This window comes from Doryrhamphus excisus, linkage group LG21 (assembly GCF_037039965.1).
Source record: "Doryrhamphus excisus strain RoL-2023G ecotype Guam linkage group LG21, RoL_Dexc_Guam_v1.1, whole genome shotgun sequence".
Taxonomy (NCBI): Eukaryota; Metazoa; Chordata; class Actinopteri; order Syngnathiformes; family Syngnathidae; genus Doryrhamphus; species Doryrhamphus excisus.
The window spans coordinates 13,393,128-13,410,774 of record NC_136377.1 but is presented as its reverse complement, the minus strand read 5'-3'; the positions used below and the strand labels follow the sequence as shown (position 1 = coordinate 13,410,774).

At 44.8% G+C, this 17,647-nt stretch overlaps 1 protein-coding gene across 2 annotated transcripts in view; it reads right to left on the bottom strand.

Moving 5' to 3' along the window:
* Positions 1-17,647, bottom strand: part of fat3b (FAT atypical cadherin 3b) — a 76,091-nt gene that overhangs the window by 15,324 nt on the left and 43,120 nt on the right. For both annotated transcript variants that reach the window (XM_058086456.2, XM_078787615.1), the window contains 16 exons: positions 17,133-17,329; positions 15,147-15,300; positions 13,389-13,622; positions 13,139-13,317; positions 12,468-12,681; positions 12,193-12,407; positions 11,982-12,119; positions 9,741-9,884; positions 9,475-9,672; positions 9,120-9,397; positions 8,497-9,047; positions 8,299-8,430; positions 8,068-8,225; positions 7,515-8,007; positions 7,261-7,414; positions 5,757-5,913 (listed from right to left, as the gene is read on the bottom strand). In XM_058086456.2, the coding sequence (XP_057942439.2) occupies positions 5,757-5,913; positions 7,261-7,414; positions 7,515-8,007; positions 8,068-8,225; positions 8,299-8,430; positions 8,497-9,047; positions 9,120-9,397; positions 9,475-9,672; positions 9,741-9,884; positions 11,982-12,119; positions 12,193-12,407; positions 12,468-12,681; positions 13,139-13,317; positions 13,389-13,622; positions 15,147-15,300; positions 17,133-17,329 (3,596 nt within the window). The remainder of the gene's footprint in view (positions 1-5,756; positions 5,914-7,260; positions 7,415-7,514; positions 8,008-8,067; positions 8,226-8,298; positions 8,431-8,496; positions 9,048-9,119; positions 9,398-9,474; positions 9,673-9,740; positions 9,885-11,981; positions 12,120-12,192; positions 12,408-12,467; positions 12,682-13,138; positions 13,318-13,388; positions 13,623-15,146; positions 15,301-17,132; positions 17,330-17,647) is intronic.

Genomic DNA, 17,647 nt, shown 5'->3' with positions numbered 1-17,647 from the left:
TTTTGGGTGGGCTTTAGCATCAAAATAAGTACCTATGATGTCCATTGTTAGCTAGCTCAAACTTAGGCTGTGTTCGAAACCGCATACTTACCTACTGCTCATACTAACTCTTTGAGTATGCAGTGTGTCTACACTGAAAGTATGCAATTTTTGAGTATGCAAGAAGTTCCCGGATGCATACTGCATTCGCCAGAAAGGTTGAGCATGTATTGTCAGCTTACTACTCACACCCAAATTACCCAGGATGCAGTAATGCGGTGATGTCATCGCAAAAAAAAAAAAGTTGGCTGAACACCGAGCAGCAGGATAGACCAAACGGAGGTGTCAACAGGATATAGTGCAAATTGGTTTGCTTCTTTTTTTTGGGGGGGGGGGGGGCAAATATATGAAACATTACAGTGCATTTCTTACATCAATCAAAATATAACTTTCCATTATTTACATTTGTATTCAACTATCTGATCACAAGCTCAAAAATATAATATAAGATATATATAAGATATATAAGATATAATCATGTTCATGCCACAGTCTTGTTTTCCCCTGTTATTATTATCATTGTAATATTATTATTGTTATTATCATTATTATCATTATTGTTATAATCTTTATCATTATTACCATTATTATTGTTATTATTATCATCACCATTATTATAATCATCATTAATATTACCATTTTCATCACAATTTTTTATTTTTTTTATTATTATTTAATTTTACAGATTTCATTGCTTCTTGTAGAGTGCTGTATCATTCCATGTATTGTTTTCTGAAATCCGCAGTATTTGTGCTTTTATTTTTGATGTCAATTTATTTTGTCAATTTATTAGCCCACTTTTTCCCCCTAAGTGTAATATTTACATATCATTTTCTGGATTGCATGCGTCTAATCTTGTGCATTAAAAAACAAGAACTTGAGACTGTGAGACTTCTTGTTTTCAAAGTAAAAGCAGTGATTTATCACTAGTTTTTTTTGCATGAGAAAAATAAGGGGGTGTTTTTGTATTTTGTGAAAATAACTGGAAGTGCGTTGCTCACTTCGGCTCGCTTAAATTTTGCCGAATTCGTCTGAACGAAATTGTAAACGGTTGATATTTGGACAAATAAATGACAAATATACTCTATCTAAACGGCCACTTTCTTGCCTGATTTAAAAAAAAATCTCAATTAAGTGATGTATTTAAAGAGTTGAGAGCTAAAGTGAAATCAGCTTCAGCCTGTCGATTTCATTGCACAATGCATTGTGGGTTATCATGTAGTACACTGTAGTGTAAACGCTTTGCATACTGTCTGATGGATTGGGTATGCAGTATGGAGTATAGATATTATGGGCATGGAAGTATGTAGTAGTAAGGATGCGGTTTCGAACGCACAGAAAAGGGAAAGAACTATGTGTGCATGTTTCATATAAGGATTGTGAATGATGGAACTCCCCACACACGCCACATAAACGTACTTGCCGTGTCGCATGTTACAAAGCTGTAATTTATTACAGCAACCCCTTGACACAGTACGGTGTGTTTTTGAGGCTCACGGTGTGATCATCAGTTATCAGCTATACGGACAACACTCAGTCGTATGTACGTGCCAGTCAGAAGGCTAAGCAAATAAGCCAAAAATAATTGAATTTGTCATGTTCTGTGTTGTCGCTGTTCTGCCCTGTCACGCACAGCAGCTCAGTGCCAGATTGTTACACTCAGCTTCATGCCTGTTTCCCCTCATCGTGTATTCCCTTCTTTGCTTCTTTCTGGTCACCTGTGTGACCGGTGTTGGGAGTATTCCCTGCTTGGTTCCTCCAGCACTGGTCTGTTTTCTACTTATGCTATTATTAACCTCCTGCCTAAGCGGCCTTAGTTAGTTTTCTGTACATATTGTTCGATACACATGTGTACACTGATACATTGTGGTCTACAACCGTGCTTTACTGTGCTTATAAGACCTCTAATGGAGCTTCATAAGGTGCTAAAATATGAGTATTTTCTTTATAAAGGCATCTTTCAAGCAGTTATGTGATTGCTTTATGATTAAATAATCATAATCTTTAATTACAATATTTTATACAGCAAGAAATCTGTGTACTTTTGTGATTGAAGTTTTCCGCAACAAAATGCCGACGTGGTCTTTGTTTTTGAGCTCTTGCGGGGGAATAAACACAGCACCTTTCCCGCTAAACAACATGCATCGTTAATTGAGCTTGCGGGACGAAAGTGCAAAACAAAAGTCATCAAGTGTGACACATTGAAATGGAAATGAGCGTTTCAGCCATTACTGCTGCTCTGGCGTTACGCACACAGTCGGGAAGAGAAAGCCGCTCGGTGAGGGAAATCTTCCGGGAGGCAGTGGCGCCGTACTCTGAATTCTCAGCAGCTTTACTGAGCACGCTCCAATTAGTCCAATTAGGAGCGAGCTGGATGTGCACAAAAAGCAACCACACACACAGAGAATATTTGTGACCTTCTTTCACCCTTTTTTGTTTCTCCTGTATTTATTTATTTCATTTTTTATGTATATCGTAATCTCTTGCTTATTGAGGTTAATTTGTTCAAGACCTGGGCGTGATGGGTGAATTTCCCAGAAGTAGGATTCCTTATTTTGAATTGGAATATTTCCACCGTTTTAGCCTGTTTTCAACCTTGGAGTCCTCCATCCAACCATCTTTTTCACTCATCAGAGGTCGGGACAAAGGAGTACCAGCCTAAGCAAAGAAGCCCAGACCTCCCTCTCCATGGCTACTTCATCCAGCTGTGTCTCCCCGAGGCCTCGTACCGGTCGGATGTGCCCTTAACACCCCCCGAGGGAGGTGTCTGGGAGACATCCCGACCAAATGCCTGAGCAGCCTCATCATGATCTCGCCCTTTTGGTCACGACATTATTCACGCCACCTTTACACTTATATTACCCAATATAGTAGACAGAGTAGAAGAAAATAAGCAATTTAAGATAGTGGCTGTGGGACTCACCAGTGCCCCTCAATGACAAACAGCGACCCAAATTCCGGAAATCTTTCAACTAAAACTTCTTAAATATTTTATATTTGCAATAATTGCACCACTGCTTAGAGGGTGTTTACTTTCCAATGTGTTGCAAGAATTATAACCCGCCCTCTTCCTGCTCAAGAACAAATTCAAAAATGATTTTAGTACATGGTGTATCGGAGGAGTGGAATGACAGCAACTGGACTTGGACCAGAATGAGGTTAAACAACTTTATGAAAATCAGGCTCGTCCAGTCTCAGCTCAAGAGATCATTCGTTCACGCATTCATTGGGTCAGTAGATGTAAGTGGGTATGGATGGATGGAACTGGGCGATAAAACTACCTGCAAGGCTTCATTGTGGGCAGAATTCCCTACGTAACATAACGTAAGGTGGAGCGGTGAGACTCTGATCATCTCACACCCCGTGTCCTTCCCCTCTTGCTCAAGCAGAGGCGAAGTCGCCTATAAACATGGCACGCACCTCGTAGTGGCATAACAAGCACAGAGCACAGACACGTAGTGCTTTTAGTGACATCGGGTCATTACGCAACCTTTTTTGCAAGACCGAAGACCCACTGAAAGCAATTGCTGTAAATGTGTTCTGGCGCTTGGGGAGTTGAGTGAGAGGTGAACAGGAAGTGATGGGGATTCAGAGTTGAGTTTTAGCCTGGCATGGGTTATGGCCAGAAGAATATTTAATAATAGTAGAGTCCTCTAGCCATGATATAACACCCCTACAGTCACCTTTATACTTGTATTAGAGTAGTAGTTGTAATAGAGTAGACATAATAAGTAAGAATCACACTTACGTACGTGTCAGAGTTGTGTTTTCGCCTGCTGTGGGTTACCGTGGCAACAGTAGGGTTTTTTATTCATAATTATTATGCCTGTTGTGAGATAATTCAAACTTGTAATAAAAGCCTGTTGTTCCGGCAATCAAGTCTGGTGCTTGTGTCTCTCACCAAATATTACAGTAATGTTACTGACATCTAGTGACCAGTGTAGAATACTACTTCACATCACATCACAACGTCTTTGAATGGGTCTTCCCAATGCTTTATAAATACGTATATATTTTATATATTATTTGTCATTTTTGCCTGAACATGCTGAATTTAACTAAAAATGTTGTATTGTCGTGTTAAACGATGCCAAACTTTCAGATAATGAGCTTTGGGCATTTGGAAGTGAGCCCTCAAAACACTCGGTTTCAGAAGGCGTGTTAAAACTGCCTCTTTGTGATGTCACAGAGGAGCAGACTTCCTTATATGGGTGTGGCTGAAAGCCAGATAAACTCTCTGTCCTCCCCCAAGCTTTGCTTCCCCCGCCCTCCCCTAAGCTCTGCTCCTTTGTTTACTTGCTAGAAAAGCCACATTTGTTTACAATTGGCAGGAGTTCCTGATTCCCTACCAGCAAAAGAAATGCATTTTAATCTGTCAACGGCATTTCACACTGGTCTGTTCTGGGAACATGGGCCAGTATGCAGCAGACAAGCCGACAAACTGAAGTTTCTAATAACCGTTTCCCACCACAATGAGGTTTTTTTTAAAACACTAATAGTTCCACAATAAAAAGAAACATTACACTTTACCAATGCTAAAATGCTAAAGCTACTTAACATTGAGACACGTCTTGAAGTAACCTCTTTTCTTGAGAAACTTGGGACTATGCAGTCTCTACTTCCAGATCCAACACATGGCTGTTTGTTAAAAGGGGACATTTTAAAAAGAAAAATCATCGTTTAGGGGCGGCACGGCGGTGTAGTGGTTAGCGCGCAGACCTCACAGCTAGGAGACCAGGGTTAAATTCCACCCTCGGGCATCTCTGTGTGGAGTTTGCATGTTCTCCCCGTGCATGCGTGGGTTTTCTCCAGGTACTCCGGTTTCCTCCCACATTCCACAAAAACATGCTAGGTTGATTGACGACTCCAAATTGTCCATAGGTATGAATGTGAGTGTGTGTGGTTGTTTGTCTATATGTGCCCTGTGATTGGCTGGCGACTAGTCCAGGGTGTACCCCGCCTCTCGCCTGAAGACAGCTGGGATAGGCTCCAGCACCCCCCGCGACCCTCGTGAGGAAAAAGCGGTGAACGATGAAAATCTTATCAACTCCTATACTGTTTATCAACTCTTATAAAGTTGGGTTTGCAGCTAGTGGCTAGTGGAATTTTGTGGCACAGACTGCGCCGTGGGTGGAATACCGGAAGAATAGGTGCAGATTCTGGAAGAATTAGAAAGCTATTGTGTGTAGCTGCTCTCTTGAAGTCCAAAACTCAATAAAAAGGGCTGAAAATGAGCATAATAGGTCCTTTTTAAGACATGTTGACGTGACTAATCAACATGCACACCTTGTCAGCAATGTCCCCACTGATACTACGTGTCCCAGGATGCTTAGCAGTAATGCTAATTAGCTCTGGTTTGGAACATTTTTCAAAATTAATTTTTCAAAATTCAGGACTATTCCCACGAGGACAGGGCCTTGGTTTACAAAGATACTCTTCATGATACAAATCATGTGATTTTTCTTTCAAATGAGTCAAAAAGCAAGTCTGATTGCGTCCAGAGCGGCTTCACTGGCTTGCATGCGGCTAGCAGGTAAGCTAACTCATGTCTCTTAGTTGTGTTTTCACAGGAAAGATTTGATGACTTAATGTAATATTAAATGTGTTGGGTTTTTGCCAGCTTTGCTTTAGTCATGTGAACACTCGATCTTTGATGAACTTGGGTAAGTGTAGGCCATTGACTCAATAAATATGTTCATTTTAGACGCTATAAAAACCTGCATGTCGTCGCCCAGATCGCCGTCGCCCTCGTCGCCGCAGAACTGTCCCTCGAAGCCCGGCGTGCAGTTGCAGTAGAACGACCCCAGCGTGTTGACGCATTCGCCGCCATTGTAACACTCGGCCAGGTCGCACTCGTCCACGTCCTCGTCGCATCTGCGGGAGAAGACGCCACAGTCTTACTATAGTTTGGCAAACTATTCATTACCCCTTAAACTTTCCGTTTAAACATCAAATGAATACTCGCTCGCCCACGTGCACGCTCCTGGTTTTCAAAGGCAGCCCCCCGCTGCGAGCCGAGAGGATGACACTCTTATTATTTTTTTCCTTGCAATTATTTTTTTCCCAAACCCCTTGATGGAGTGCGGGAGAGTTGTCATGACGCAAACAAAGCAAAAAAGTAAAGTTAGTCTTTGAATGAATGAGCGTGTTCATCCTAATTAACACACTGCATCAACCCGGCAAGATGGAGCCGAAAGTGAAAAAAAAATCAACCGAGCAAGACGTCGTCTTTCTTGTCTTGCTATTATTGGTATTATATAAATGAGTTGTATTATTGCTTTTCAATCTGAATCCATTTGAATGTAATCACGCCTAGTAATATTTGCTGAGCGAGCGTTTCCTCCTGTTTACTATTCACTGATGATAACTCGAGCAATCTGCAGCCGTCTGATGAAAAAAACATTCTATTATCTTCAATATTAAGTCCATTTTAATGCAGCGTTGACCTTTTAGAGGGCACTCAGTCAAATACAATTATGGGAGCGCAGTGCGTTACATAAATTTTACTGTTGCATATTATTACTTCTTATTTAATGTACTGATTTTAGTCTGTGAATACTGTATATTATTATCATTATGTATTTTCTTATTGTATTTATTTATTTTGTACTGATGGCAGGGGCACATGTTATTCATAAGGCTGTCATTTTTAGGACACATCAAAAGTCCCTGTTGGTGCGCACAAAGGGGTTTGCTGCCCTCTAGCGGCTCATCTTGCAACAACAACATGAGCAAAGTGAGTCATTCATTCATTCATTCATTCATCATTTTCGACCGCTTATCCTCACGAGATTCGCGGGGGTGCTGGAGCCTATCCCAGCTGTCTTCGGGCGAGAGGCGGGGTACATCCTGGACTGGTCGCCAGCCAATCACAGGGCACATATAGACAAACAACCATTCACACTCACATTCATACCGATTTGGAGTGGCCAATTAACCTAGCATGTTTTTGGAATGTGGGACGAAACCGGAGTACCCGGAGAAAACATACACACGCACGAGGAGAACATGCAAACTCCACACAGAGATCGCCAAGGGTGGAATCGAACTCGGGTCTCCTAGCTGTGTGGCCTGCGCGCTAACCTAAAGTGAGTGATGAGCTGTATAATTTTTGGTTAAAGTGCTTTTTAATGTGATTCATCTCCACACAATAAGCACAGTGTGGCGCCCGTGTGAGCGCTGCCCTCACTGTCACTGTACACAAGCAAACACACATCTTACATGAGACCCCCCAGTCCCGGGGGGCAGCCACATACGAACCCGCTGCCCAAAGCCAGGCAGTTGCCCCCGTTCTGGCAAGGACTGGGGTTGCAGGGCGTAACTTGGAACTCACAGCGCCCCCCAGTGAAGCCAGAGCTGCAAGTGCATGCAAAACCTGGTAGAGACACAGCATAAGAAACACTGGATTGGAAATGTTTGGAAAAAAAGTCCGAATTGAACATCATCGACAAATGAAATAGATTATCTCGACAGACCTCCATAGGGCAGACTGCTGCACATGGCTCCGTTGAGGCAGGGCGTGCCGACACAGGTGTCCGGGTAGAGCACACAGCCCACCTTGACCTCACTGAGCCCAGCTATTTGAGCGTAGCGGCTCCGCTTGTTCTGGAGAGGCAACTCCTTGCCGTTAAGCATCAGTGAGCTCAGGCAGCCTTGGAAACCATCCTGGGCTCTCGGTGCCCCCGCCGCCTCAGGGCCTGGCCGCTCACCTTGCCCACCAGCAGGCGGCCTCACCTGCGCACCAAAGAAAAAGGACGATTCCGGGGCTACGGGCCAGAGTCGGACAGGTGCTCTGGCCGCACGCCGCCGCTCCACGTAGCTGTCGTCCAGCGAGAGCAAGGTGTAATTCCGTGTCAGCTCCAAGGCAACAGCGTGCCACGAGCCGTCATTTATTTGTCTCCCAGAGATTCCCATGATGCCCAGCGTGTTGTCACAGTCCAGTTGGAACCACAGGCGACCCCCTTCGATCTGAAACACAATCATGGTCTTGTGAAGCCTTGTGGTGATTTGGTAAAAGACACGCGTTACCTTGAGCATGGTGCAGGGGTTGACCCTGGTGAACATGATGACCCCTCTCGTCTGCAGTGTGCGGACCTTCAGGCTGAGCTTCATCTCGCCGCTATGAACAGTCTCCGTCACTTTGTACTTGATGTAGCTGTTGCCCGAAAAACTCAGCGACGTTTGACCTTGGATGGGCAAAGATGGCCAAAGGATTCAACATACAGGGAGGTCTCATCCTAAATTTAAAAAGGAACATACCGGCACACGCGTCCAAGTGCTCAGGTAGACACTGGCAGACAGAGGGCGCCATCGGGCCAGAGCGAACACACTGCATATCTACAGGACAGGACTGACCTTCACACAGCTCCACAGGGGCAGAGCATGACCCTCCTGGTGAGAACGTGGGGACATCCCAACATTAGGGTCACCTATGATCATTTAGTGTGATCCACCTACCTGGACAGGTGCATGTCTCAGTCCGCCTGAACCGTGGTGCCACCAAGCTGACCCGTTCCGTGCTGTAAGCGACCAGTGAGCCAGTCTCCATCACCATCACCTGCTCGCATACCTTGTCTCCGCACGCCAGCTCGCCAGAGCAGACACTGCCCACCACTATGGCCCCTGCCAGGACCCCTCGGAGTTGCCCCTCTGCCAGCTTTGCAGCCACCTCCGATTCAGAGTAGAACCCTCCTGTTCGTATGGCGCGGGCTGTCTCGGGACGCTCAATAGCCACGAGGAGGTCCACGTCAGATTTGCCTTCCACTGGCTGCACACCAAGGATGTGAAGTGGATCCTGCTGTCCCGGTGACCATTTCCAGCCCGCTAGCGCACGCACGGTGAGTTTGATCTGGCTGAGGTAGTTTCCCAGCAGGTCTTCGGGGGACAAGGAGTTGAACCTCAAGGTGACAGCACTACGCAGCAGAACGTCCGTCACCTGTTCCACTTGGATCGAAACATCCGCAATCACTGCAAAGCGCCCATCGCTGACTGTGGCGTTTATCTGGTACCTGTGATGAAGGATCATAGAAAAGTTTTTTAAAAAGAACTTCATCATCCAACAGTGTTTTTTGTGGTCTAACCTTCCCGGTTCTAAGCCTGGCAAAGCCGAAACTCTGCCGTCCTGTCTGTTGATGCTAAACATGCTTTTGGATTCAGGCTTCTGGGTAAAGGACAGCGCATCGTTGGGGTCGCGGTCTGTGGCGTGTATGCGGCCGATCAAGCCGCCCTGGAAGGTGTCCGTAGCTGTGACTATGATGATTTCCAAGGAAGAGACAGCCGGCTTATACTGACTGTTCCCAATCACGCGTATAAAGATCCAGGACGAGGAGACAAGCGGGGGTCTGCCAGAGTCGCTGGCCTGGAGGATCACAAAGAAACTGGAAGTGACTGAACTCATGGAAATGTGATTGCACTCAAAAAATGTGGATCTCCAACCTGGACCTCTAGGGTGAACTCCCGGGGGGATTCAGGCCCAAAAACACGATCAGACCTCAGCGTTCCCGTCTGGTCTAAGGTGAAGAAACCTCCCTCGTTACCAGAAATGAGGCGAAACTCAAAGGGGGGGCCATTCCTGGTGGAGTCTTTGTCACTAACAGACAACTTGAGCAGGACACTGCCTGAGGCCTGGCTCAGCTGGAAGTTCGCATGGAGGGCGTTAGGTGTGAACATGATCAAACACGAGCACGTGATAGAACCGTTACCTGGACGACGGCCGTGGAGTTGGGCGGGGTGAAGACGGGCGGGTTGTCATTGACATCAGCAATGTCAACGTTGATGGTGACAGTGGAGGACATGGCGGGCGAGCCGCTGTCAAAGGCCTGCACTGACAGAGTGTACCGGGACACCTGGACAGAGTGGGGGCGGGCAGAGGGGGGCGGCGGTATGAGTGCATCTGTATGCATTAGGCCATACGTGTCAAACTCTTCTCAGGGGACAAATCTGGCCCACGCTGCAATTTTATCTAGCCAACGGAACTGTTTGGAAAATAGCAGAGAGTTGGCCCGCCTCGCGTATCTTATCAAACAAAGTGCTCACAGCGATCGGCGTAATTAAGCTATTCCTCTGGTATAACTACTCCTCTGGAATTTTAATTTGGAGAGTGGAAACAATATTGTTTCACAATCATTCTGAATATGTTTGCCAGATTCAGACCAAAGGTCAAAATCATTTAACTGTACACCACTAAAAAAAGGGCAGCAGTATAACTACTACATATTGTCTGTACAAAATAACACCATAAAGACGCCTAATGTACGGTAACCATATGGTGATGTAATGGTGATTTTTCACAGTCATAATAAATAAGGACCATAAACCATAATGGTAATAGATAATAACACAAGAATAAACATAACATGACTCGTCCAAAACCCTTCTTTCTTGTATTTTGCAAACATCAATCATCAAATCACGTATACATGGACCCAAATATTCCAATTACATTCGGTTTATTTGCTCAAACTGAAAAAATGTAACCTTTGTATACACATCATTCCGAAAGAAAAGTGCCAATCCGAATGAACATATAATTGAATTCCCAGGGGTGGAATATTCCTTAACCCCAATCCGATTGAGTTATCTTGTACCCGCTCAAACGGAAAGTTGGCAGGATGCGTTCTTCTTCGCGGTTGGCAAGCAGCTTTCGTGTGCATTAGCGCCATTTGTGGAACAGAATCTAAACCCTTCTACACTTTATTCACAAGTCCAGTTTTTCTTGAAAAAGAAAACATATATCTATATAAAACATGTCCCGAGTTTAATTGTAAAATATTAGCAAGATTGAATTTGATCTTGAAATTTATCCCGGGTGCGTTCTTTCAGCGCATGCTCAGATATGACGTAATACGCAGCTCGAGACGTTCTTCACTTTTAAAAATGGAGGCGCGCAATCGGCACTGGACTGCTGTGGAAACTTTTTGATTCAGACTAAATTTCAAGACTGGCAACACGGAGTTATTCCAACAAGTGAAAGAAAAACTCGGGGAAGTCGGTATCACGTGATGTTGGTGCTTTACTGCGCATGCCCCATTGACTATGCTGGTTCATTATAGCGGTTCATGTAGACAAGGGATTGGAATATTCCTTTCCATGTATACCATTGCTTTCGGAAAAGCCATTCGGAAAGATTCCATTTGGAAAGAGGAAAAAGTCCTCGTGTAAACATGACTAGTTAGTGTTAATTTTTCCATGAGAACATATTTCATTTTATTTGTTTTACTCGAGGATAATCTGATTATAAAACCATTTTAATGATCGCTTCTGTTCTGTAGTAGTAGTAGTAGTAGTAGTAGTAGTAGTAGTAGTAGTATCCACAAATAATACCAACTCTAAGTCTTTCGGAACTTTGCAAAAGTCATTGATATTCAAGTTGAACAGTTTTGGTCCCAGCATGGACCCCTGGGGTACTCCACATGTAATATTTAAACTTGCAGATGTGTGTTCTCCTAGCTTAGCTTATTGCGTCCTGTTAGCTAAGTAGCATTTGACTATTGAAAAGGAACAACTAAACCAAAACAACCGTAGTTATATACGTATCCACAGACGACTGGAAAGTCGATGTTTGGAAAAAAATGTATGTCTACATAAAGATGAATTCACCAGCTGTCATACACACTTTGTCCTGTTGTTGTATGTTGGTTAAAAGGATTTTATGGTTTTTAATACTTTTAAAACATTTTAAAACAAAAAAATACAAATTTGGGGGGTAATGTCCCGGTTGGACCACAACCTAAGCTAGGCTTTGAATTTTGGTCTTTTGTGTGATTGGTTTTGACACGGCGGTATTAGGCAATATGGCGGGCACGCTTTGTCACGCCGGCATAATGTGATCCACGAGTCCACGTTAACCTTGAGCTGACTCCTGAGTCTGGGCTGTGCTCATGAACCAGAAAATGACTATTGATTCCTGGTGAGATATTTTGTGCTTATGGATGCGCCCTTACCAGCTCCCTGTCCAGACGCTTATTGACTTTGAGGAGCCCCGTCACCGGGTCGATCCAGAAGTGGTTAGTACGGTCGCCTCTCAGGATGGAGTAGGTGATGCGTCCATTAACTTGGCTGTCCAGATCCTCCGCTAGCACCTGGGACAAACCCATTCAGCTCACTAATCCGCACTGGCAGGTCAAGTTAGCGAGGCTTAACATTGAACGGTACCTTCGTTATTGACTGTCCGACCGGCGCATCCTCGCCCACCAGGACGTTGTAGACGTCCTGACTGAATGCTGGGGTGTTGTCGTTGACGTCCATAAGCTCGATGGTAACCATGGTGGCAGCACTAAGTGGAGGGCTCCCGCCATCCCAGGCCTCCACTGTCAGATAGTAGTCCTTGCACACCTCAAAGTCCAAATCATCAGCCACAGAGATGGATCCTAAAACACCAGCATGTCACATCTAGAGCCTCTGTGAGATATGGATCTATCAAAGCTCACCGAGGATTCTGTCGATGGAGAACTTTTCCAACTCATTGCCAGAGCGGATCCTGTAGGTGATTTCGGCGTTGGGACCGATGTCGGCGCTGGTAGCCAGCACTCGGAGGACCTCAGCGCCCACGGCCACGTCCTCAGGGACGGTCACGGTGTAATCACGCCTCTGGAATACCGGTGCATTGTCGTTTACGTCCAGGACCAGCACAGTCAAGTCCACCTAGTGGGCACACAAGACAAGTAATTAGAAATACTCTTAAGGGATTTAATATCAAACTTCCTTGAATACTTATTTGCCATTTCTAGCCTTTCCAAACAGCCACCAGTGGGCGCCAAAGAGCTGCTTTTCTGCTGGCTTCTCCTGCAGCTGTCACCGTCCTCATCTTTCCAGCTCCATGCTCGTGTGATAAGCATTGATCTTAATTAGAATCTACATGGCTCTTTATCTCATCTTCTCCCAGCACAGCTTGGGGGTGCTTCCTTTCACTCAGACGCGCGTACAGAAAAGAAGAACATCTTGTGGTAAATGATGAACTCGCTTGTTAATCCCAATAACTCTAGGGTTCTTACATGTTCTTACTTGTGGTTTATTGTGTATGTCAGACATGTTTTCGCACCATTCCGACATTTATGACCTCAAATGACTTTGAAGGCACTCCAAACTGAATCCCACCAACCTGAGAGAACAGCGCCCCCTGCTGCCCAGCTTGGTCACTGGCACGGACGCGTAGCCGATAGGAGTCCTGGCTCTCTCTGTCCAGGGTTCTCTCGAGAACCACCACCCCTGAAACTGGATCAATGGAGAAGAAGCCGTTGGCTGAGTCCACCAGAGAGTACGCCACAGTCCGGTTGAGGCCTGTTGGGGACAGAAGAGACTTTGACCTAAACCACGCTACTGGCTCAAAGGTCGTCACGGCCTCAGCTGACCTTCATCAGGGTCGCTGGCCTGCAGCCGCGTGAGGAGAGTGTTGGGGACGGCGTTCTCGTAAACGCTTGCCACGTAGTGCAAGGACGCAAACAAGGGCGCGTTGTCGTTTACGTCCAGGACCTTGAGGGAGACGTCAGAGCGGCAGAAGAGCCCACCTCCATCCGTGGCCTGGGCGATGAGTTTGTAGGTGGGTGTGGTTTCACGGTCCATGGGCGCCGCCGTGCGCAGCTCACCTGAACACAAACATGACTCCACAGTCGACACTAACCTTCCATCCTGTATGTTGTTTCGGAAATATTGAAGACAGTCTTCAGGATAGCTAAGTATGAGTTTGTAAATCAGGCCGCACGGTGGATGAGTGGTTGGCATGTAAACCATACGGCGAGATCGGGAAGACCTGGTTTGGAATCTCCGCTTGGGCGTGTTCTAGCGTTTCTTCGGGTACTCCGGTTTCCTCCCACATTCCAAAAGCATGCATGTTAGGTTTATTGGCGACTCCAAATTGTCCATAGGTCTTTCGCCCAAAGTCACCTGGGATAGGCTCCAGCATACCCTGCAAACCTAATGAGGATAAGCGCCCTAATGGATGGTTGGAGTTTGTAAATCATATTCATCAAACTGTCTTTTTGTATTTTTTGTAGTTTTTTTTACAAATACAATTTCGCCTGACAACACTAGCCTGGCCGCACAGTGGATGAGTGGTTAGCATGTTGGCCACACAGTCAGGAGATCGAAACATGAACACATATTTATTTCCCTTTTTAGTGTGCATTATAACAAGAGAAAAGGAGTTAATATGAGCTAGCTAACAATGCAAGTCATTGGGATACACCGATTTCAACTACAAAGCCCTCTAAAAAAAGCTGCCACAATAACAATATCGCTGTAGCTTGGTTAATACAGAAGCCCCTTTATGTAAATGGAACATTTTGTGAGGACATGAGCATCAAAAAAGGTATTTCCCATGACGTACTATTGTTAGCTAGCTTATATTAAATAGTTTTCTCACGCTACAATGCACAGAAAAGGGAAAGAAATAGGTGTTCCAATAATGCTGTTGGAGCGAGAACAACATGGACACCACCTTCGTGTTTTACCATGAGTTATTTCCTCAATTCAATAGTCTTTCTCCCCTCGAGTCTCTGTTTACCATTTGATTCAGACAGCAAAATAATTCAAAATGGAGCCCAAGAAAGTTGAAGGTGCCAGCATTTTGTTAAAGTAAGTAAAAAAAATCACTATTGAATTGAAGAAATAACTCATTGCAAAACACAAAGGTGGTGTCTTGATCTCATGGCCACATTGTGTGTTTGTTAACATGTCGAGATAAAACTTAAATGTTCATTTAGCCATTTCATCCATCCTTTATATGCATTTAGAACTGCATTATGAATATAAAACTATCATTGTACAACTACAAAAACGTGTTTTGTGTTAACGTTTACTTGTTACGTTACTGTGTTAGATTGTAAAGAACTACAGTCAGCCTCTGATGACATCATAGACCGGCGACAGCGTTTCCGTGTATTAGCAAGCTAACAGGACACGCAGTTGATTGATAACAGAATGCCACATTGCTAACTGGAGAATGGACGCTAACCAAGACATGAATAGTAAAACACACTAACCAGGGCAGACGCTAACAGAGGTTACACTGTATATATTTTCGTAAGCATCGAAGGCCTCGTCCTCAGAATTGTATTTTCTATGTAAAAACACCCCCCCCCCCCCCCCAAGGAAGTTGTGATTTAAGGTACCAGTATTAGCGTCCATGTAGAAGTCTTCCACGCCGATGCCAAAAAGTGAATATTGGATCTCAGCACTGGAGCCTGAGTCAGCATCTGTCGCTCCCACGGTCAGGACACCCTTGTTAGGGGCGATGTCCTCGGGAAAGGAGGTGCTGTACACGGCCTGGCGCACACACACACACACACACACACACACAGCAGTCCATCCATTATCCCAGCTGACAGAACCAAAACCAACAAGGTTAAGTGGTCTTTCCCTGCCCAGAACTCCATCGACTGTATCTCGGAATGACGCCTGTGACCTCAGTCACCAAACACGGAATCCTGCGCAGCGCTGCCTCTCCCTCCCTTTGGCTTTTGCTCACATCTGACACACTTCTCATCCAGCCTAATTAGCAATTATATGAGTTACAAACAACGTTTGTTTTGACCCGCATTAGCATGTGACTCCTAATGACTCTTAATGATGTCACGCTAACATCTCTGGCCTTTTACAAGCCAGCACGACACCCGGACATAATTAGTGAGAGTTTTGAGGGAGAGTTTCCAAAAAGTTTCTCAAGTCATTAGTGTAAATAGTGCAAACTTGGAGAACAAACTCGAAACAAAAACTGGGCTTTTCCAGTGCAACGTGCACTGCATTTTTAAGGTTCACTTTCCAGCACGTTTAGGGAGGGAAGCCAAGCATCACGGCGGAGCAATTTGCATAAAATAATACCTTTTTCATTTATTTGTGTCAGCTGTGAGCAAATTGTGCATGTTAAAGAGCTGCGATTGAAACTGAGGTGAATGAAAGGCAAATATTAAAGCAGCAAAGCATTCCCTGGTGTGTCATGTCGGTAATACGCAAAGATTGTTGAAACAAATACATATTCAATGCCCATCTAATGTGTTTTGCAGCATAAATTGCCCAAGAGCTTGCAATGTGGGAAATCCACACAAAATGTGATGTTTTGCATTGTTTGGAAATGAGAAATGAATTATAACAAGTTAATGAGTAGCTACAATGTAGCTTAATTTTGAGAGGAATTGCACTTTTCTTTAGGGCAGGGGTCACACACGTCACATGAGGCACCAGCGAGTTTGGTTTCCATTCAGATTTTCAGTTCATAATGTGAGATACAACTTTTGCTAAATGCAAAAATACAGTAAAGTCTTGTTATATCGATATTGTCAGGACTCGGAAAAAATATCGATATAACCGGACTGTCGATATATCCGATCCTGCGTCGAACTGCATTAAAAGTGGGCAATAATGCACTCGCAGCTTAAATCAATCTTTGCTTAAGGATTTCAATACCAAAAAAGAACAAAATAGAAAAAAAAATGGTCAAAATAGGTGTATCCCAATGACGTGCATTTTAGCTAGTTCATATTAACTTGTTTTCTCGTGTTATAATGCCCAGAAAATGGAACAAAATATGTGTTTATGTTTCACATAACGATTGGGAATGATGGGCAAAATTCTAAAAAAAAGCGCAGTTCCCCTTTGATGTTCGGTTAAAAACAAACTCTCTCTGACATTTTTATTAGAGCTTGATAATTGATGACTAATCGATTATCCAATTGATCGAACACATTGTTGCTCACCTCCACAGGGAGGGGTAAAGTTATTATTAAAGTTACATACTGAGCATTTACATGTGCTGATTAAATGTTGGTTAAAAAGGAGTGGGATGAAGGCCAACGCAACATGATAATGCGCTGCTAGCTTATTTCACTGTGGACATTAAGCTAACAGGTTCATTTCCACGACACGAACACCAGGTAGGCTACAAAAAAAATAGGTGGTAAAGGTGGCATATTGGCATATTAGTTTGACTCTGCCGCAGATTGACAGGCACCATGCGAAGGTAGTCGTGGACCAAACCATTTCATGTAGCTACGGGTTGGTGCTCAGTCAATGTAGTTGGACTGGGGTCCTTGGAATTCTTGGACAATGAGAACATAACCTTGGCTTAATATCGTTAACGCTCTATCATTCATCCCACTGACCTGGTTGCAGACGGGACTGTTGTCGTTGGCGTCCATGACAGTCACCTCCACGGCGGTGCGGGCCACGTACAGCCCGTCGCTGGCTGTGATATTGAGCAGGTACCAGTCCTGCTGCTCACGGTCCAGCAGCCCGCTGACGTACACCTTCCACTCGCCCTGCACCAGCGCTAGGCCGAAGACGCCCCGCGGGTTCCCTCCTGGAAACGACACGATGCAACATGAAGACGTGCATGTCAAAGTCTGGCTCTCCGGCCGTCCGCGGTCAATAACCATCAGTCATCGCCACGGAAAGCAGGCCGGCGGTGAAACAGATGTGGCCTTTCAAAGTTTCAATAGGTGACCTTTTATTACACAGCCTCCATTAGGCCAATCAGCGAGCTAAATGCCAGAAAAACAAGGGCAGACTACAGCGCCCTTCGTCATTACTGCAGTACGTTTGGAGAATGAGAAACATCTTGCTGCTTTGAAAACACCACTCTCGAAGAGGGGGCTACTTAGCGTGGAAACCAGCACAT